Source organism: Danio rerio, chromosome 25 (assembly GCF_052040795.2).
Source record: "Danio rerio strain M-AB ecotype USA chromosome 25, GRCz13ab, whole genome shotgun sequence".
In the NCBI taxonomy this organism is placed as follows: domain Eukaryota; kingdom Metazoa; phylum Chordata; class Actinopteri; order Cypriniformes; family Danionidae; genus Danio; species Danio rerio.
The window spans coordinates 5714138-5737348 of NC_141045.1; the positions used below are offsets into that span (position 1 = coordinate 5714138).

Genomic DNA, 23211 nt, shown 5'->3' on the forward strand with positions numbered 1-23211 from the left:
CATTGCTTTTGGCACATTCCGTTCATAAATAAAAGCAGTTTTGCTAGATTAGATCTATTATCCCTGCTGGAAAAACAGCATTCTGGTAAGGTATGTTTTGATGCTGGTCTGAGTGCTGGTCCTGACCAGCAAGATCAGCATTGAAACCAGCTAATTAGTAAATAAATTAGCTGTATCTTCAACATCATGTAAATATTTCCAAGATTTCATCATTGTTACATTGGATGTCCAACTTTTAGGCCTATTCTTGCATAATATATCGGAAACAATAATTGATGCCATACAGCTTAAAAATATAATTTTGTAAACCACATTGTTCATTGTGAAGGTTTATGAGATGTACACGCACATTTAAAGCAGCTGTGTTCATGTGTACAGTATAAGGCAAAAGTCCACCTGTGCTCATCTTTATAGCCTATAAAACTGAGATAAGCCGGCGTCTATCTCAAAGGTTAGGATTGAAGTCTGTTTCGCACATCAGCTCACAAATGTCTGATGGGAATTTGATTCAGTCGGCGCAAAGGGATTCCTCTTCAGTATTCCTTTATTGATCAATCTTTTAAATAGGGAAATATGGATCTCAGGCCTAAAGGAGCTGCTGTTTTTATCTTTCTCTTGGTTATTTTCACATTCAGCAAATGTAGTGAAGCGCAAGGTAAGTACTTAGTTTTGTTTTTCTTAAAATGAGCTTATTTGTAAGCTCAAAAAGTTCAGAAATTCTATTTTTCAGGAGCTAAAAGGTTTACTTTTTACTTTATATCATAGGATTTAAAATTTTTTTTAAGATAGTTAATATTGAAAATACTGACTTTAGTTGTATTACTCATATTGTATGTGTGCTATTGATAATTAAATGACAAGACATGGCTGATTGAGGAAATCTGTCATGATGAATTGTCAATGTCTAGCTTTAATCAGACCTTTTTAACACGTTATTTTAACAGAAAACCTAGTCCATCTTCCTGTACTTTACCATAGATGCATATGGAATAAAATTATTTATAAATTTGCAACATTTCAGCCTTATTTGAGCTTTTATTCAGCCTTATTTTACCTTATAAAGTCTACTTTATGTAAATTAGAAGTACAAAAACACCTCAGAAAGGTCTATTTAATTACGTTATCATGAAAATTATTCCTTCATTTCAATGATTTTAAAATGGTTACATGTTGAAAGAAATTTCACCAAGATCGTTTGTTGTGTTTTCGTCTGTTTCCAATACTTTCTAACAGTCACTCTATTATTTTAAACATTTATTTATCAATGTCATTCATGAAAACATTGTAATTCTGATTTTTCTCCAAATGATGCAGATCTTTGTTCGGTGCCGTTGCCGTTCATTTTCATTAAGGAAAACAACACTATTGATGCCTTGGTCACAACAATCAATGCTGCCGAAGGAGTGACGGCTGTGATCACCGGTCAAAACCCACCAGATCTCTTCGACATCAATGATGAATACCAGCTCATAGCTAAAACCGTGATGGACTATGAGGTTAAAACATCTTATAAACAGTTTTGTTGTTGTGCTGCGTTCATAAATTGTGTTCATTTACAATCCCTTGTTACAGTGGATTGAAAGTGGATTACGTTTTTAAAAATGTTTGCATAAAATATATTTGGAGATAGTTTTTTTTTTATTCAGCATACCTTGATTCATTTATTTTTAAGTCTCTGTCAAAGACAATCTGGCAATTTTTGTAGCTTCGAATTGTAAAGAAACTGACTGACTTGTGCATTTTGTGCATCAATAAATTTATAAGAATGGAAAATTCCTTCTATTGGCATCAAAAGCTAATTTTGTTTTCAAGATTTAACACTCAAGAGCTGTTTTGGTTTGATAATTCAACTTTCAAGTCAAAGTCAGATTTGGATTAAGTGCTTCCTCTTTCAAAGAGACCAATTAGTTTACATCCATTGAGAATAATTCATTAACAAACACTTCTGTTTTGTTATTTTGACAGAAATTTGACAAGGACAACCCATATCTGGTCAATATTGAGTGTACAAAACCTGGTTCTACCTCTGTAAGTAAACTTTTATTAGCATTAAATTTTCTTTGTGCATTGCGAACATCTAACTTAACCACTGTTAGTACATTTGCTTATGTAGATGTAATATTTCATTTGTGTTTTTAGACCTCACTGCTTCTGAGGATCGTTCTCGAAGATATAAATGATAACCCCCCATCGTTTAAGGAGAGTTGGTACTCACTGGAGGTCAAAGAGGTGCGGTGTCAGGATCTTATTTTACTACTCAGATTACTCAAATTCGGTTCATTTTTAGATTTTAGTTCATGTGCATTTTCGAAATGTAATAATCTTTAATGATATTTTGTAGCTAACCAAAGTGGATACCAGCGTTGGCCTGATTACAGCAACCGATCCTGATGAAAGTGACAGACTTTACTATCGTCTGGAATCTCCTGAGGTACGAATGCTGTCTTATTATGGATTCATAATGGGACAGCAAAATTAAATTTGAATTAATGATTTCCATGCATATCGGAAACTATATGTGCGTCCAAATTTACATACTACCCTTCTATATAGTATGTAAGCTGAGTAGTAGGACCAAATTCAGAGTATTTGATGAACAGTAGCTGTGAAGATGACCTTATGGATACTTTACTGTTGTGGCCAACACAAACAAAAAATGCTTTGAGTTATTGGCTGCGTCCGAAACCGCATACTTCCATACTATACAGTATGCTAAAATTAGTATGTGAGACGAGTAGTATGTCCGAATTCATAGAATTCGAAAATCAGTATGCGAGAAGTACCAGGATGACTTACTACTTCCGGCGAGATTCTGGAGTGCGCGTCCCATGCATGCTGCGATATCCCATAATGCCCTGCAAGCGAATTCATGAATGGGAGTAAAGTGACACAAATTACGCAGGAACGTCACGTGACTATGTCAAAATAGTGGCTGTGTGTTCGGATTACACTCATGCTTTTCACATTCATACTGTATAGAACGCACTTTTCTAACGGCCGAGTAGTACGTTTCAATTCAAATGCAGGACCTACTGAGTAGTGGGCGGTTTCGGACGCAGACATTGTCTTAAAGCAGGATGTTAATGGTCTGGTCCACATCAATGAATTATTAAGCTAAACTAAAAGTGCCCCCAGCAGACCTGGAGATTGGCTAACTGTCAACTGCGCTTTAGTATTTATAAAATGAGGCGAGTTTAAAAACAAGTGGAGTGTTCCTATACGTTGCTGCTTTAGTTATACTTACATTAGGTGTTTTATAGCCCAGTTTTGTATGTTGGGCCTTTATTTGGTAATTCATATTAGTGTGATTTATTTATTTTAGTTATTTTTATTATAGTGTATGTCTGTTGTGAGACATATATTACTTTACTTTCTTTATTGTCCACAAGTGGAACTTTATCTTTGGCTTCACAACCACCTCAGTATTCACATTACACGCTTCACAGAAAACAGGCAACATAAATACATTCAATATGATCACATAAACCACATTAAAATCTCAATTAAACTCTGTGCATGCTTAAAACCCAGTATTTACAATTTAAGTGTCATCACAAAGGACATTTGATACACATTTGTCTTTACTTGAGGTTGCCTAAAACGTCTTTTTAAATGCAAAAGCTGAAAGTTTATATTTAAGGGATGGGAACAATCTTCAATAATGACATAATAATAAGAAATAATAAGTGTTTTCTGTTTAATTCTCATAATATTAATTTCATTCAGTTGTCGTTGTGCTTTACCTACAATTGGACTGGCAATTTTTACTACTCGCTATCACTTGAAAAGTGTTTATAAACTTGAAAGTGCTTCACATATTATTATTATTTTTGTAAGTTTTAAATAAAAAGGAGAGAAATAATGACATCTAAGTACATTATACAATGTAAATTTATAAATTAACTGAAACGACAGAAAACATTTCCTAAAATTTAAGAAAAATATTAGAATTACCATATTTTATGCATAACCTACAGAAGATAAAAAGTTTCTAGTCCAAATATCTCAAAATTCTTAAATCAAGAAGCATTTTCTATATACGCAAGAAATGTTGTCTTGTTTTCAGAAATAATATGTCAAAATTAAGTTAGTTTTTCCACATCAGCCAATGGGGTAAGCAAAATAATCGTATTTTTTGTTTTGACATTAGACTATTTTGCTTCCACCATTGGCAGATTATTTAGCTTGTTTTATTTAAGGAGAAACCTAATTTTGACGTATTATTCCTTAAAAAAAGACAATATTTTTTGCTCGTCTAAAAAATTATTCTTGATTAAAAAATTGTTCAATATTTGGACTAGAAACAAGACAAAAATTCTAAGTACGAAAAGCATTTTTTTTTTTTTTTTGCAGTGAAAGGAGAGAATTTTTGAATGGAAGTCAAGTGGCGCAACTGAGGACTGTAGGTCATGTGATAATGACAAGATGGCAGATGAATTCAGTTCATACTGCTAACATTTATACTATATAGAACAAATATGCCCAAACTAGGGTGTAACACGTTGGCCCGTGTTAATTTTAGATTTGGCCCACCATCCCATCTGAGAAGAGAGGGACAATGCTGGGAATGGTCTATAGATTGTCATTTTAAATTGAATGTAACCTTTTGTTTGTTTGTTTTAATGTTAACCTACAAAAAAGCAAACTGAAAATTTCAATGTGTCAATTTAAATGCTGTAATTTAGTTAAAAAATGTACATACTGTCACCCGACAGATAAAGGACAATGCAGACACTTTGGTGAGCGAAGCAAGGCAAAGGCAGATTCTGCTTTTCTAGTATATTCAGCATTGAAATCATATTACGCCCCAAGTCTAGGGGAAACAAAAAGGGCATAATAAATGAAGAAAAAAAAACACAAATGTGTTGGGGTGGTGGATTTCCCAAACTAAACAAAACTTAACGCAAAAAGATTCCCTTCGGTCGACAACCAAACTCACACACTCAGTTGAGAGTATATATGAATAGATTTATTATAGAAAAATGTGGTTAATATAAATGAGCATTTCGTCAGGGTGACCATAGGCCAAAATAACAAACAAAAGAATCTATAAAATAAATCCACTAAATTACCTAAATTACCTATTACCTAAATACAAAAAAGCTTACCTACCTCCCTAAACATGAAGTCAAAAGTAATCAAACAAATAGGCAGGTCACCCCTACACGCTCAAACTCTCAAAAATATTTTAACGAATGATGGTCATCAGAACAGTGTTGATTGTTGGTAGCCGGCCGGAGGGGTGAGGGAAACCCAGGAGCTACACTCCAAACACCGAACACACAGAAATGAGCTCAACGATCCCTGCCGGAAGCTCCTTTTTATACATGCTTTTGAGACCAGCAGCCAATCAGAACAGGGAATCACGCCGGTATGGGAGCCTATGAGACAACAGAAAAACAACAAGAAGGCGGGACAAAAGAAAAAGACAGCGTACTAGCCGCAATAATAAATAAATAAATAAATAAATAAATAAATAAATAAATAAATAAATAAACTCCAGTCGTAACATATATATATATATATATATATATATATATATATATATATATATATATATATATATATATATATTTATCTTCAGCCTATGGCTCTCAATAATATTTGGTTTTTGGCTCTTCATACAAAAAAGTTTGGGCGTTCCTCATATAGAATGTAGTTATCTAATAATCATAAGTAATAAAAGTTTAAATTCAAATGAAGTACCTTCACAAGTAATATGCGATTTTGGACGCAGTTAATGTGTAAAATGTTGCAACTTTTTGGAATTTCAGAAATTCGGCCTTTGAATTCTAAAACTAAATTCCTAACTGTTCCAAATCTCTTCTTGTCCTCTCTCAGGGAGAGTTTGACGTGGAGACCAGTTTTAATCCCAACATTCTGGTGAAAAAACTTCTGGATTATGACAAAGTTAAACAAGTCACGATGACTCTATATGCACAGGTGAGTTTCTCTGATCTATATACAGTACATTTAAAAGGATAGTTCACCCGAAAATGAAAATTTACTCACTGTTTTGTTGTTGCTTCTACAAAAACAAACATTTATTTGATGGCATTTCAGGACACACAGATCGGATCTTCAGCTGAAGTTTCCCACACTGCCACAGCCACCGTTGTCGTCAACATCATAGACATTGACAATCGTCCGCCATGGTTCCAGCCCTGTACAGAATACATCTTTGAAACAAGCACAGTCTGCATAAATTCTGGCTATAATGGAGTTGTCACTTTAAAAGAGCAAGAAGTGAGTTTTATTAAGACCAATTTGAACTCCACAAACACCAAAGCTCATAAAGCTGGGTAATGGATGAAGGAATGCTTGAAAACAGCAAAACCCAACAAAAGTTACAGCTTGTTGGTGCATTGTGAATTTGTTGCATGTTAAACAGATCACCTTGGTTTGTCACAGACAGATCCTTTAAAACTGATGCCCGGTCCAGTTTACGGCATTGACGGTGACGCAGGCATTAAGGAGCTCATTGGTTACACCTTTATGGGAGGTGAAGTAATCCTTGTGGGTTGTTATTTTCTTTATGGTCACTTTGAGAAGAATCGAGAAGTTTTAAATAGTGAATTGTGTGTGTGCAGGAAATGAAGACGGGATATTTAATATCAACACGGACACTGGGAATATCACAATGCTGAAACCAGTAGACGTGGTCGGACCGTTTGTTCTTACAGTTATGGTAAGAAAAAAATACTGCATTTTCTTCATTTGACAATCACTATATTTATTCACTATATTGGCATTGATGGTTGCATTAGGATCCTTTAAAAAGGACTTATGATGCCCCTTTTTACAAGACGTAAAAATAAGGGCTCTATTTTGACGGTCCATGCGCAAAGTACAAAACGCAGGGCGAAAACGCTTTCAGGGCGTGTCAGAACTCGTTTTTGCTAATTTAAGGATGGGAAATCTGCCTTGCGCTTCGGTGCATGGGCTAAAAGGGTTGAGTTTATTTTCTTAATGAGTTATAGGTGTGTTTTAAGAATAAACCAATTAGAGTCTCATCTCCCATTACCTTTAAGAGTCAGCTTCGTCGCGCCAAGAGCGCATTCGCTATTTACAGAACGCAAAGTAAGTCTAAGTGGAAAAAATGAGCATTTCACAAGCAAACAGTTAACAGTTAACAGTTGACAGTTTTTTTTACCAGAAAACTGTTAAACAGAGCATCTACTGTGTGAGAATGAGAGATAATAGATCACTTTCACTTTCGCTCTTGGATAGGGAAACCTTTACGCACAGACATCAATTAGTCTATAAATAAATACTTTTGTTTGTTAAGCGCAAATATTCGTTTCAAAACTATTTCTAAATTCAGTTCTAATTTCCAGCAAACGAATAAATGAATAATAATAACCAAGTGTGGTCAAAATACTGAGTTGTATCCTAAAACACATGCTGTGCCCCATATGGTCTAAAACCTGACAGGTGGGCAAATCCAAGCTTGTTTTTAATAAAACAAATATAAATATGGATATAATAAATAATACTGCTAATAATAATAGCATTATACAAAAGCAAATTGTTATGAATGAACTGAAAAAGCCTCCCGAGATGAAGAAGACATAAAAGCAGTGATTTTTGATATTTATGTAGGCTAGAAAATAATATGTTTTGTAATATTTTAATCCTTTATATTTATATTCTATATCTATTCTTATTATATCCTATATATATCCTTAATATTAAAATTTTTTCATATGTAAAGATATTTGCCTATTGCTCTCTTGTGTGTATTAAGCAGTGTGTAAGCGAGGCACAACTCTGCGCCGGAGTTTAGACCGGGTTAGTTTTGGTCTAATGAAAAATCTATTATAGATTCTCAAAATAGCAACGCGCCAGCGGTCCGCCTCAGAACGCCTTCCTTTTTAGACCAGAACGCCTATGGGCGCACAAATGAGCGCTAATGCATTTGCTATTTAAACAGCGTAGCGCAACGCCTCAAAACCACTCTTGCGCCAAGCTGAAACTACCAAAAGACTATTGCGCCACGCCTTGCGCCACACTGCGCCGGGTGTATGATAGGGCCCTAAGTCTCTGATGTCCCTAGAGTGTACTGTATATGTGTAGTTTCAACTCAAATAACCACACAAATAATATTTTATAACTTTTTTGAAACTGCCCCTTTAAGACTTTGATCCTAATTATGGCATTTTGGTGGCTGTCGCTTTAAATTCAAATGGGATTGTGCTCTTTTCAAAAGAGGGCGGAGCTACAAATGCCTATGCATAAACATGGCATAGAAGTTTCTCAGAAGAGGGCAGCCTAAGGTGACTATTATCCTATAATAGTCTCACTCAGGGCTGTTTATGCTAATGAGGGAGAGATAGTCACTAGTGGGCGGTGCTTTCCCCCTCTGATGACACGTACAAGGGGAGAATGTCAATCAAAGTGATTACAAAAATTTGAATTAATAATTGTTTATCACTAGAGGCTGGTTATATTCAAACACTGCTGCCACACAACTGTGTTTAAACCTCTTATAAAAGTGATTTTTACATAATAGCTCCCCTTTAACCATCATTTAGTGAAAGATTAGAGTAAAATGAGTACTTCAAATTATTTGTGGGGGTATTTTTAAGAAATGTCTTGGCTATATAATGGTGAAAAATACCAACCAGCAATAATCTTACTAAAAAGACACAAAATCCCATGATACACTGGGGTTGTTGAGAAATCAAACCAATATTTACTGTCAAACTAAAATCTTCATGCAAAAAACTTCATGCAACACAATCTAATGGCAATTTACATGTTGGTGAATTAGTAGTAATTCAATTGGATTTGTCTCATTTGTTCATTTTGATATAATCTGCTTGTTAATGTGTTTATGAGCACTGTTGTTTTTTTGTCAGGATTTGTGTTGAGTGATGCATCCAATTTCAGTTTATTGTTTACCAAATACTAAAACATCTGTAATTTAGATGCTGCAAGAGATACTTTCTACAATACTTTTGTGTCTTTGTAAGTGAAGATTCACAAACTAATTTCGAGAGGAGCACATGATATGATTGCGTAATATGACTTGCGTAATCTACGTTCCGCTTCGGGGCTCACCTTGTTTCAGCCTCGTTGCAAACTTAGCACCATGGGAGGCAGGGCATTCTCTTATCGCGCACCTAAATTGTGGAATGATCTCCCCACAAACATCAGGAACGCCCTGACTTTTTAAAGAAACTTCTTAAAACTCATATTTTTATTATTGCTTATAACTTATGAGGCTTTCTTTTAATATGTATTTTTATCATTATTATCATTCTTACTTTTTTGTGTATTTCATGTTCTACTGTGTTTTAATGCTCTTGTTAGCGCTTTGAGTCTGAGAAAAGCACAATATAAATAAAATGTATTATTATTATTATTATTATTATTTTTATTATTATTATTATTTTATTATTATTATTATTATTATTATTATTTCTATTATTATTATTATTTATTATTATTATTATTATTATTTATTATTATTATTATTATTATTATTTATCGCTGCTGGTCTCTCATCCGTAATCATTAGTAAGCCAATCAGATTAATCCAAACTCAAAATAAATAACCCATCTAGTATTACTCCCTTATCTTCATTTTGAAGAATCCCCCCATCCACCCTATCTCCCCCTTTCCTCCATTACCAGGGCGAGCTCTCGAGAACTACCTGATCTTGTACTCCCCTCACATGCTTATCAACCGAGCTCAGGGTTCTCTCCCGGGACAGCATGCCAAAGCTGCTAATATTATCAAGCAATATCTAAGTGCGAACTCTTGAAACAAGACATTCATTTAAAACTCTGAAATTTTTTTTTTTTTAAAGCTAATTAATTAAACTGAAAAGTAACTCACATTAAATTTTTTTAAAAAGTAAGTCAAATATTATTACTTAATTTTTTTAAGCATTGCGTAACTTTACTCTTTGAAAAGTTATATTATTATGTAACTCGCTTTACTTGTAATGTTACCCCAACACTGATCATAGTTTCTTCATAGCAAGTGTTTTTTTTTTGTTCTCTTTTAATAATCACAAGAATGGTATCTACTAAGGAATAACTAGGAAAACTCTATTTTAGCCTTATTTAATTGTTATTTTAATATAGTATTTGCTTTTCAGGCCAAATTTTGTGTGTTTCTCATTAGGCATTTCAGAAGCTGAACCCTGATCAGTTTGCCACCACTACAGTCATCCTGAAAGTGGCGCTGACGGCCAGCGAATTCCCTCCGAAATTCACCAAGGAAAGCTATGAAGGCTTCATTTCAGAGGACGCAGGTGTGGACAGTCTGGTTCTGGAGGGCAAAACGTCCAACAGAGCCCTCCGAGTCCAGGCCACAGATGAAGACTTTTCTAATGTAAGAAATGTGGATGTTAGACATAAACAAAGAACATAACTGCGTCAAATTTCATTCATTTTTGCTGTCTTTGCAGAAATATTTATGTTTTTTGTTTTCTTGTAGGGATATAATCCCAATCTCAGATTTGAGATTGTAGACGGTACTGACTTCTACATTACTCCAGAAGGTTTCATTCTCATGGCGAAGGCAGTTACGCCTGGCACTGTCAATTTAGAAGTAAGGACTGAATGACTTATCACTTATAAAATGTAATCAGTTACTGATTACCAATTACATAATAAAGTTTTTTAGTCAGTTATATGTTCTCTTAGATTACATGTTTATGGTAATGTAATCTGACTACTTGGATTACATTTAGATTACTTTTGTGCTCTTATTTGATGTCACATACAGTTGAAGTCAGAATGATTCACCCTTCTTTGATTTTTGAAATTATATATATATATATATATATATATATATATATATATATATATATATATATATATATATATATATATATATATATATATATATATCCCAAATGATGTTTAACAGATTTAGGATTTTTTGCAGTATTTCCGATAATATTTTTTCTACTGGATGAAATCTTATTTCTTTTATTTTGGCTAGAATAAAAGCAGTTTTTAATTTTTTAAAACTATTTTAAGGTCAATATTATTAGCCCCCTTAAGCAATATTTGTTTTCAATTGTCTACAGAACAAACCTGGTATTTACACGGATGGCTTACGGACTACAAATCCACCCTTTCATGGACTACATATTTAGTCATGCACCCCACACACACACACAACCTGTTCCTGATCATGACTGATTACATACACGCAGCTGGAGGATCGTTACAAACTGATTACATGGACTTTAAATACACCGCACACACACACTTTCTGGCCAAGTCTTCTGTAACAATGGTGACACTGACAACAGGGGTGCGGATCCATGGACGGCAAAGCCAAAAAAGGAAAAGACGTTGTAGTGTCACATAAACAGTGGACAAGACTGTGTGTGTGCAAGGAAGTGTGTGTGCGCGCTGTATTTAAAGTCCATGTAATCGGTTTGTAACGATCCTCCAGCTGTGTGTATGTAATCAGTCATGATCAGGAACCGGTTGAGTGTGAAGTGCATGACTTAATAATATGTAGTCCATGAGATGGTGGATTTGTAGACCGTAAGCGACCCGTGTAAATACCAGCGATCTGCACAGGCTGGATCGCTGGTGACCGTGACAAAACCACTTAAAGCTGAATACTAGTATCTTGAACAATATCTAGTCAAAAATTATGTACTGTCATCATGGCAAAGATAAAAGAAATCAACTACTAGAAATTAATTTTCTAAGAATTTCGTAATAATAATTTTGACTTCCAATGTATAATCTGTTACCACCCAGCTCTGAATATTTCATACAGTACTTTGTGAATTTGGTAATTGTTTTAGTGTGTGATTTGGATTTATTGAATTTGATTCAGATGAGGGTGATCGACACAGAGAATGATGAATCAAGCACCGCTTCACTTGTGGTTGAAATAACGCCAGGTAAGACTAGACTAACGCTGCTATCAGTCATCCCTAGGCACTAACAGGGTGTGGGATAATCATGGCGCTTTTGTACACACTGGCTTTTAGCAGTAACAATTTGATCACTTTTTAATGCATGTGTTAGTGTCCTTTGCTAGGCTTTTGCTCAGCCTGCTGTCTTTTCAGTCGTGGAAGCTTTTTTTGCCACAGTAAAATTGATAAATAAATAAGTTAAAAAAGGTAATTGTGACTTTTTCCCAAAATTGACATTTGTCTCTGGAATTAGAGTTTGCATCTTGTAAATCTAAATTTCTTTAATGGAATTAGAAGCTTACAATTTGCAATTTTACTTTTTTTTTTGCTTAGAAATCTGTTCTGACACCTTGCAGTTCTTTCATTTTTCCCTGAAAAAGTTCTTACTTTTCCACTGGAATTGAGAGTTTAAATCTAGAAATTGTCAACTTTTACGAGGAATTCTCAACTAACATCTTGGAATTCTAAATTTCCCTCTGAAATGCTGAGATTACGTCTGTGAATTACATTTTTTTCCAGTTAACATCTAGGGATTTTATCCTTAAACTGGAATTCTTAGTTTACAGTACGCTTCATAAATCTTACTTTTGATCAGGAATTTTGAACTAACTTCTAGGAATTCTAGCTTTGCCACTGGAATTCTGAGTTAACATCTTTAAATTCTCACTTTTCTACTGAAATTGAGAGTTTACATCATAGAATTCTCACTTTTCACCAGCAGTTCTGAAATTACATCTAGGAGTTCTAACTTTTCCACTGAAATTCCGAAATATTTTCCACTGGAAATCTTAATTTACAGTTTACAGTACATATTGGAATTCTCACTTTTTACAAGGAATTCTTTGCTAAAATTTTAGAGTTCTAACTTTTCACATAAAGTTTTGAGTTAACATCTATTAATTTTCTAATTTTTTATCTGAAATTCCGAATTCTCGGAATTAGCAACTTTCACCAAGAATTCAGAACTTACATCTCGGAATTCAAAATTTCCCTCTGAATTTCTGAGATTACATCTGTGAATTCAAAATTTTCCACTGGAATTCTAAGTTAACATCTAGGAATTTTAACTTTTCCACTGGAATTCTTAGTTTATAGTACACTTCATAAATCTCACTTTTGACCAGGAATTCTGAACTAACATCTTGGAATTCTAGCTTTCCCACTGGAATTCTGAGTTAGCATCCCTGAATTCTCACCTTCCCACTGAAACTGAGAGTTTACATTTTGGAATTCTTACTTTTCTTCAGGAATTCTGAGTTAACATCCAGGTAATTTTACTTTTCCACTGGGATTCTGAGTTAACATATTTATAATACTCACTTTCCACTAAAATTGAGAATCAAAATCTTGGAATTCTCAACTTTCACCAGGAATTTTGAACTAATATCTCAGAATTTATTGGAACTTTCCCACTGAAATTCTGAGATTGAATCTATGAATTCAAAAATTTCCTCTTTGGAATTCTCACTTTTTACTAGGCGTTGACATGTTGTAAGTCTAACTTTTTATTCAGAAATTCGGAGATTACATCTATGAAACTTAACTTTATAGTGAGAATTCCACCTTTCACTGTAAATTGTTGGTTTACAATTTAGTATTCTAATTTTCCTACTGGATTGACGAGTTCACATTTTAGCATTTTCAAATGTTTTCCTCTGGAATTCTACATTTATGTAGTGGAATCCTAAACTTCTTGCAATAGTTTTTTCCCCCCAAGGAATAACAATAATGAGAAAATATAATTGCACCTTTAATCTTAAAATTTTGCCTTTTTTGAGAGTGAAAGAGTGAAAAAATTTATAAATTGGGAAAAAAGCACACAATTACTGTATTCATTTGTACTCTGGCAAAAACGGCGTCCAAATAAAAAGATTTATGACTGTAATAGACAAACCAATTAATTTGGTTCCAAATGTGAATTTCAGTTGATTCAGCAAATAGCAAAGCTCTGACTGGTGACCCTTTTCTTCTCCAGGGGTTCCCACTACCACTCCAGTTACAACTATCACGACGACAGATAACACAGATAGCACACAGCTCACAGACATCACCGACACCTCGCACCCAAGTACTCACACAACCACGCATCCTGGTACTTACACAACTGCGCATCCTAACACAGGTACACTTATGCTACGCTATCTAGCTATGCTAAATCTGCTGGTCTGCTCTGTCATATGCTTGGTTTGAAATTGCTTGCTATTATAGACAAATTAAAGGATTTAATCAAGAATATAGAGCATTGTCTTTAATTACAGAATCAAGGTCACATATTTTATGCTTAAAATCACTTTTGGATAATGGTGTATGTTAATATTTGTAAAAACAAATTAAATAGGCACTTTTTTCCTCTCTTGATTGTAATGTAATAACTAGGGATGTAACGGTATTGTAAATACCGTCATACCGCAATATTAATTTTTATCGATATTACCGTAGTCGCATGACTCTGTAAAACTATAGGTCTTCTGAGAAAATTTGCTCAGGCGAATGAAGCGAACGGGAGGTAGCGGAAACTACAATTCCCATCAGCCCAGGCTTGGCCATCATCCCTTGCGGTCTGTTGTCGCTACAGATCCAGTAATGCGGAAATGGAGTGTGCTGCTAGAAGCGGGGATGAACAAGAGCTGAAAAACCCTAAAGCGGGTGTTGTCGCCGCACGCGTACTGAGTAGCGGTGTTGTCGCGCGCGTTCTGATCAGCTGTGTTGTCGCGCGCGTTCTGATCAGCTGTGTTGTCGCGCGCGTTCTGATCAGCTGTGTTGTCGCGCGCGTACTGAATAGCGGTGTTGTTGCGCGCGTTCTGATCAGCTGTGTTGTCGCGCGCGTACTGTAAAGCGGGGAGGGGGGGGTTGAGCGCGCATACTCAAGAGCGGTGTTGTCGCGCGCCTACTGAAGGGCGGGACGGAGGGTGTGTCGCGTCGCGGGGGCACTTTTGATCATTTTGGAAGGGAACTTTCTATCCAAGACTAAAAAGGGAATGTGCACTGCACAGGTTGAGCCCTATGTGTGCACGAGCCGGCAAGTTGGGGAACACGACTAATAATCAGTCATGGGGACTGCAGAAACACAGCACACTGTTCAGATTGATGCAGACATGAGACCTCTATCTCACTCATGGTTTGCCCTCTCAAGTGGGGGAAAGACAATGCACAACGTTACCCACTGCTGTCAACCTGGGCCAAGTCATATCTCTCTTGTACCAGAAACCTCAGTCCCAAATGAGAGGCTTTTTTTCTGTTGCAGGGGACATTGTAAATGCCCAGAGATACCAGCTTTTACCAGATTATATTTATATGATAATTTTCCTTTAAACCCATCTCTATCTAAGTGAGTGAGTGATTAAATGTTGAATGTGATGATTTTCAACAATAATAAAATGAAACTTTATTTTTTTACATGGTTTAATCACTTTTTGTTATTAAAATTGAAGTTCCTGTTTCAAAGCTTACAGATAGATGGCTAATTTGTATGTCATTGACACTTTTGGCACTTTTTTGGAGTATTTTCATAAGTTTTGTTTTTTCCTGTAAATGATTCAATAAATACCGTACCGTGACATTCATACCGAGGTATTACTGTACCGTGAAATTCTGATAGGTTACATCCCTAGTAATAACGCACACCTTTGCTCAAGATTCTTTGGAACAGTAATTATTATTATTTTATCACTTACCCTTATGTACGGCAATATTGGTGATACTCCAATGTAAACAACAGTATGGATTTCATGGTAAATGTACCATGTAATACATTGTTCTACATATATATGCTGTCAAAACCACTGAAAAAATTGTTTGGAAGCTGCTAGATGATCATAGATATATACACTAGATATCGCATAGGGACCCTGAGCATGCGTCAATAGCGCCGCCACATTGGTACTGTGCTCCCAGGACAAATGTCCTTCAACCGCACTAGACAAGACAGTGTTATTACGTGAAGATGCGGGACTTTAGCACTGTCTACGGGTGTCGTAACGAGCAAACAAAGAAAACACAGCACAAAGGCAGAACATTTCATAGGTAAGATTAAATTTTTTCGTTTTTGTATGTTCTGAACTTTTGTGCTAAACAGGTCACGTTATTGATGATAATATAGTCACTTACTGCATTCACCATAAGGCAAAGCATCACCAACTCGCACTAAACACTTGGCTTATGCTAGTTTTGTTGAATAAAATCAGCAAACAATGCAAAAGAAATATGACAACGAGATGCTGCGCTGCCAGAAACTTGTATTATTATCAGCTAGTGAACGAGTCGTTCATAATGGAGATTCATTCACAAACGAATCGCTCCCTCCGTCAGTATGAGAAGTGAAACCAGGAGAGGAGGTGTGTTTCAGGACACGGATTAGATCAAATTTAACAGGGAGAGTGAATAGTACATTTCTGTACACACAAGCACAAGCTTTTTGTCAGGAATGCCCGTGCGATCACTGATTCATCAATGAAGAAAAGTGATGTAAAACTATAATTTTCTAAATAAAATTTAAAAAATTACTCACTAACATCCAGGAAAACTCCCGATCATAGATATATGTGTATATATGCGTATATCTCTGGCTCTGGATGGCCACAGTCCTCCTCTGTACCTTGGTCCCGCATTCATTTCAAAGGAGCGCTACCCTGTAGCAAGATGGCGGCGCTATTGACGCATTCCTATAGACAGCAACAGGGTAGGCGACATCTAATGTATATATCTGTGCTAGATGATATAGAGAAGGGCTTTATTAGGAGAAAAGTGTGAAAAATTTGGACTAAAGTAATTCAGGAGGTCATAAAACATATGTATGAGTAGTAATAAAGATATCAGTTTAATATTTCACCAACTTTTCCTGGAAATGATGAGAACAAACATAAATGTTAAGATTTTTGCCCTCAAAACGTAGCTTCAGAGTTTTTTCTCTCTTCTACTTTATTTGTTAGACCTTTTGTCTGTATGTAGTACTACATAATTGATCATTTTCATCAGAAATAATTAGCAAAATATGCCAGTTTCATTCACTTCAATGGAATTGTTTACGTTCTGTGCCTCCAATGTGGCCGCCAGATGGAAACACTATACCGGTGTTTCCCAACCCTGTTCCTGAAGGCTCACCAACAGTACATATTTTGGATGTCTTCCCTTATCTGATCCATTAACTTCAGGTTTTGGAGTCTCTTCTCATGTCCTGATGAGTTGACTGAGGTGTGTTTGAACAGGAAGAGGTTAAATGTTGGTGTGCCTTCAGGAACAGGGTTGGGAATCACTGCTCTTCATCAGTAAACTGAATTGAATTGATGTTTGGTGTTTCTCTCCTCCAGGTGGACAGCTGGGTAAAGCAGGTGATTTTACTTCAGGGGATATGGCGGCTGTTGGAGCCACTTTGGCTGTGTTTGTGGTCATCTGCTTGGTTTGCATTGGATTGCTGGCACACCGCATTAAGGGACATAACGCAGCCTGGAAGAAGCTTTCGGAGGCCAGCATTTTCCGTAGCACGGTGAGTTCAAACACAGAAAAAGGCAATATAGCTTTATATTTATTTTTTTAGGGGGGGGTGGGGGGTCGCCTCAAAGCAAGAAGGTCGCTGGTTCGATCCTCGGCTCAGTTGGCGTTTCTGTGTAGAGTTTGCATGTTCTCCCTGTGTTTGCGTGGGTTTCCTCCGGGTGCTCAGGTTTCCCCCACAGTCCAAAGACATGCGGTACAGATGAATTGGGTAGGCTAAATTGTCCGTACTGTATGAGGGTGACAGGCCCAGACGACCGGAATGTGTAAAAAAAAAAAGTCGTAATCATACGGACAACAAGTCTAAATAGAGGACTTGTTCCAAAGAGCCGACCCCGCAACCATACGGGACTAATAAATTATTTACGTTTAACAATTGCAATAACTGCACGAAGGCTAAATCAATAACACTGACATTGATTGGCAGATTTGAAATGCAGTTCCTAGAGAAACAGAATACTAAATGAGAAAACAGTGGGCGTGGCTTGATTTATCTACTGCGAGCTGATTGGATGTAGTAGAGTAGGCATTTCTTTTGGAAAAATCAGGAAAAGGGTTTGGGGAGAGTTAGTACAACCTAACAGACTCCTCCTCCTCCTCACCATTTCTGTTGGTGGTTAAGTATGTTAGCCACGCCCAATACCTCAGGCAGACGTAAGGCCAAAGAAGAAGAAGAAGAATTATTTTTTAAGGGGTTATCACCTTTATTAGATAGGACAGTGGAGGAAAGACAGGAAAGCATTGTGAACAGAGAAAGGGGAAGGATCGGCACAGGACCTCTAGCTTTACTACATCCAATCAGCTCGCAGTAGATAAATCAAGCCACGCCCACTGTTTTCTCATTTAATATTCTGTTTCTCTAGGAACTGCATCACAATATGAAAAAAAAATGTTGCAGCGTCTGGTTCATGTGGACTTTAATGTGTTGCGTTTAACTATATTTGTACATATTTATACTGTGAATGTGGAATTATTTTGTTCATTCATGTGTCTGTAGAGTTTGTTGGTTTTGATGATTGTGAAATAATACTGAGCCTTTGTGCACCCGTCCAAATATGACATGAAAATAAAAACATTGCACACGCTGATTACGTTTTAAAGTAAATGTTCGTTGATAATTTGGTACTGTATGAAGTAAATCTTCATTTCAAATCTGCCAATCAATGTCAGTGTTATTGTTTTAGCCTTCATGAAGTTATTGCAATTGTTAAACGTAAATTATTTATTTAAATTATTTTCAGCTGTGCGTTTTTGTTTGTTTTATGGGTTGGAGATAATTATTGATTTAAAAAGGGATTTTCACTAGCTGTGTTTTCAACTACCTATTTTTATGCACATTTTGGAAGATCGCATACAAAATGCACAATGGAAATGCCTAGATGCGTATAAATAAATGGATACACAACTGAGTAGGACACATTTTTTGCCCAATAAGAAAAACTGTCCATAAACTATGTTGGAAAAACACATAACAGCATAAATGTCAGCTTGTGTATCAAAAAAGTCTTGTGATTTTGTTTTAACAGATCATGTGATGATAAAATTGTGTCCAATGGGACACATTAATGGACAAACCAGCAGAGCGAGCACCGTGTAAAACATCTGAAATGTTGTTTTGCTCCGTTCTAAAATTCCTCAGCTAAAGTCCATCATCATAGTGGTTCAGTTTTATAATTATTATATTATTATTATTATTATTATTATTATTATTATTATCTCCAGAACAGTCCTAAGCATCTGTCTGCACCCCCAAAAAGCATCTAACGCCTCCAAAATCCACAGCACGTTCATTGCATTTCGTCTTCTGAGGTGTTTTTTAATAATTTATTATACAAGATTAAGGCCCGCAGTGGCTTCAACTCCATTTTTTATTTTTTATATTTGGCAGCAGTTTATCAGGAAGTGATGATTTTGTTCTCTTTGACTCATTGGATGGAAATTCTGGAAACATTTTATGCGATATTCCGATTTTGCGCACAAATTAATTTGTGTAATCTTTCATGTTCAAATTTTTTTATCGCAGAAAAAACATACTAATTGTTACATATCATTATCATTGTTGTTGTTTTGTTAAAAATAGGGAAGAAAAAATTATTTAAAAAAGGAAAGGGGGAAAATAATAGTAAGGGAAAGAGAAAAATGCAAACAAGATTTAAAAAAGTGTACAGAAAACGTACTGAAAACCTACTGAATGCAGCCTTTTAACAACCACAATCAAATGTTGAGATACGCTGTCAATGTTGAAAGTAAATATGTGCAGTTAAACAGTATAAGATAATAATAGTTAATAAACAAATAAATTAAATCACTAATAAATAACTCAGTTAAAAGGAAGGAGAGTGCACCTATTAAATGGAAGGCACAGCTACGGATCTAGGGCAGTGTTTCTCAACCACACTCCTGGAGGACCACCATCACTGCACATTTTCCTGGTCTCCTTCACCAAACACACCTGATTCTGATCATCCGCTCATTAGCAGAGACTGAAAGACCTGTAAAGGGTGTGACAAAGGAGACATCCAAAACATGCAGTTCTGGTGGTCCTCCAGGAACGTGGTTGAGAAACACTGATCTAGAGAACATTTTTAAAAGCATTTCTCCTTTTTTTCCCACAGCTCGGTGGAGGCTCGGGAGGCCCAAAGGAAGGCATGCAGTACATCAACGAGAGCTTCCAGAATGATGGCGATACTCCTGATAACTCCAGATTCGCCGCAGACCTGGAGAATAAACTGGAGCCGGAGCAAAGTGGCACATCGCAGGAGAAAATAACCCGCAGCGCTTTCCTCCAGACTAACAGCAAACCTCCCGCCGACTCCAGCAGCCTGGCGGATTCAGAAAACACCGACGGAGAGAAGGAGGTCAAACCGATATTGACCAAAGAGCGGCGCACCGACGAGGGCTACAAGTCAGTGTGGTTCAGGGAAGACATCGACCCCGACACCAAAGAGGAAGTGGTCATCATTCCTGACACCGGAGAAGCGGATGGAGACCATGAGGATGATGAAGATGATGACAGCGAGGAGGATGATGAGGATGACCTGAGGACTGACATGGATTTGGAGGATGACGATAGACTGACGTCAATGTAGAGCTGATGGTTTGCTTTTTTGGTGTTGTTATGTGTGTAAATATGAGGTATATTTACAGTTTTAGTCAACATGAAATTAAAACTGACCCTATGTACTGTATATACAATGGCAGTGTTTCCCAACCCTGTTCCTGGAGGCACACCAACAGTACATATTTTGGATGTCTCCTTTATCTGATACATTCGTTTCAGGTTTCGGAGTCTCTTCTAATGTTTTGATGACTTGATTCAGATGTGTTTGATTGGGAAGAGGTTGCAAATGTGGATTGTTTGTGGTGTGCCTTCAGGAACAGGGTTGGGAAAAGTCGCGGTCACACTGCACTTTTTGCCCCATAGACTTGAATTCATACGCATGCGAATGTGACAGACCGGAAATGCAAGCTAATGCGACAAGTTTCGCATGTCGCTGCATTGCAAAATTCAGGCTTGGTGAACTCTGACCTTCAAAAACGCATCACATGATTGGCTGAGACTAATCGAGAATCAAAACATGACCTCTCTGTACAAAAATGTTATATATGGAGCAATCGCTCCCTTTTTTTAATGTCCAGTCATCTTGTTTAATCTCAACTCAACTCACTTTATTTCTATAGCACTTTCACAAACCACATGGATTGTCTCATAAAACGCTACAGGAAAATGTAAATATTCGCCAACTTTGGTGTAGTATCCGATCACTATTGCGGCCCGAAACCCAGCCCACAGTACAGTTACTTACATCACAAACATCAGCACCCTCCCCATGGTTCTCAAACAAACCATCCCCTCCCCCCAGTCTTCCAGAATTTCAGAGACAAATGTTGGCAGGTATGAGTGTGAGATATATAAACTCATGGTCGGTTTTCTGAGAAAAGAAAAGTCAAGTGCAAGATACTGTATAAATATATTTTGCTTCAGAACGCAGCAGCATGAGTGGTCTTTAATAAACCTAAAAGAGCACATGTCACTCCGCTGCTCATCCGTTTGCACTGGCTGCCAGTTGCTGCTCGCAACAAATTTAAAGCTCTGATGTTTGCTTACAAAGCGACTTCTGGCTTTGCTCCTTCTTATCTGCTCTCACTTCTGCAGATTTATGTGCCCTCCAGAAACTTGTGTTCTGTGAATGAACGTCGCCTCGTGGTTCCATCCCAAAGAGGGAAGAAAACACTTTCCCGAACTCTCGCATTCAATCTGCCCAGTTGGTGGAATGAACTCCCTAACTGCATCAGAACGGCAGAGTCACTCGCTGTCTTCAAGAAACGACTAAAAACGCAACTATTTAGTCTCCACTTTCCTTCCTAATCTGCAATTGCCTCTCTGGCTCCACCGCTATCTGTATTACAAAAAAAAAAAAATTTAATTAAAAAAATAATAATAGTAAAAAATACTATTGTTTTGCTTCTTACACTTTACATACCTGAAACTTGCCTACAGCACTTATCCATTGTTGCTCTTAGAGTTGTGTAAATTGCTTCGTTGTCCTCATTTGTAAGTCGCTTTGGATAAAAGCGTCTGCTAAATGACTAAATGTAAATGTAAATTTGTGAAACGTTTGGAAAAAATTTTTTTTGCAATTCTGAGAAGTATTTTTGTGCTTTTATTACTTAAAAAAAAAAAGTAACATTTTTAGCAATGTAAGTTGTTTAATATTAGTTCGTTGAAGAAATTATCGTACTTCAAAACGGTATAAATGGTTTGATATCAGTTCTTTCTAGAAATGTATGTACTTTAAAACCTCTGAAAAAAAATCATTTCAATTTTACATTCCTGGCACAACAAAATCAGATAGCAAATGGTTTCGATCAATGTTTCCTTATAGTTGACCGTATATTAGCCACATTTTACCACTGAAGTCACTCCAGGTCTGATTATAAATCTGGCTATATACAGTATGGCAGTACAGTCACTATGACAACCCTGTGCCATAAACAGTGTTTGTTTATTTGTTTGTGACGTTGCGGTGGACTGCTGACCTTTCTCTTAACTCATAACTCATGGACAATAATCATAAATTCTTTTATAACAACTTTCGATAAGCTTTAATAATTAACCTGAGAACAGTCACGGGTGATCTGCCTCTGAATGCTGTATTGTTTGATCATTAGATGCTATTATATAATCATCAGCACCGCAAACAAACTTGATGAAACAGATCAACCCTCACTTACAAAACATATTTTGTTTATTTTGTAAATCTTTTTCATAAGGGGTTTAAACACAGTTGTGTGGTGGCAGTGTGTCAATATAACCAGCTTATAATAGTAAAAATGTATTAATTCTATTATTTATAATCACACTTGATAAAAACAGAAACACTTTGATTGACATTCTCCCTTTGTATGTGTCATCAGAGGGGGAAAGCCCCGCCCACTAGTGACCATCTCCACCTCATTAGCATTGGTCTTGATTTTGAATCTGACACTATGCTGACACACAGGCATTTGTAGCTCCGCCCTTTTTTTAAAAGAGCATCTCATTTGAATTTAAAGTGGCCAAAACGCCGCAATTAGTATCAAAACCTAAAAGTGTCAGATTCAAAGATTTATAAAACATTATCTGTGTGGTATTTTGAGCTGAAACTTCACACACACACACAAACACAAACACACACACATACACACACACACACACACACACACACACACACACACACACACACACTCTAGGGACATCAGAGACTTACAAAGAATTCAATAATTTTCTTAAAAGACTTTTAAGTATTAAATCTGTCATGATTTATTTACTCACCCACCTCAA

General features: G+C 36.3%; 1 protein-coding gene across 3 annotated transcripts; it reads left to right on the forward strand.

Annotated features, from left to right (window-relative positions):
- The first annotated feature begins 435 nt into the window (after positions 1-435).
- cdhr5b (cadherin-related family member 5b) lies at positions 436-22775 on the forward strand. 3 transcript variants are annotated; one of them, XM_087311443.1, is made up of 15 exons: positions 436-655; positions 1315-1496; positions 1966-2028; positions 2140-2229; positions 2342-2431; positions 5842-5943; positions 6064-6246; positions 6412-6502; positions 6591-6688; positions 10136-10345; positions 10451-10564; positions 11819-11885; positions 13876-14022; positions 17207-17382; positions 20003-21841. In XM_087311443.1, exons 1-15 carry the CDS (start codon positions 574-576, stop codon positions 20474-20476), a joined length of 2169 nt encoding a protein of 722 aa, XP_087167569.1. In that variant the 5' UTR covers positions 436-573; the 3' UTR covers positions 20477-21841. The 3 variants fall into 3 exon arrangements, with proteins under 3 accessions (XP_087167569.1, XP_087167570.1, XP_087167571.1); XM_087311444.1 differs by having other exon boundaries at positions 13876-13992; XM_087311445.1 differs by lacking the exon at positions 13876-14022 and having other exon boundaries at positions 20003-22775.
- The last annotated feature ends 436 nt before the right edge of the window (positions 22776-23211 follow it).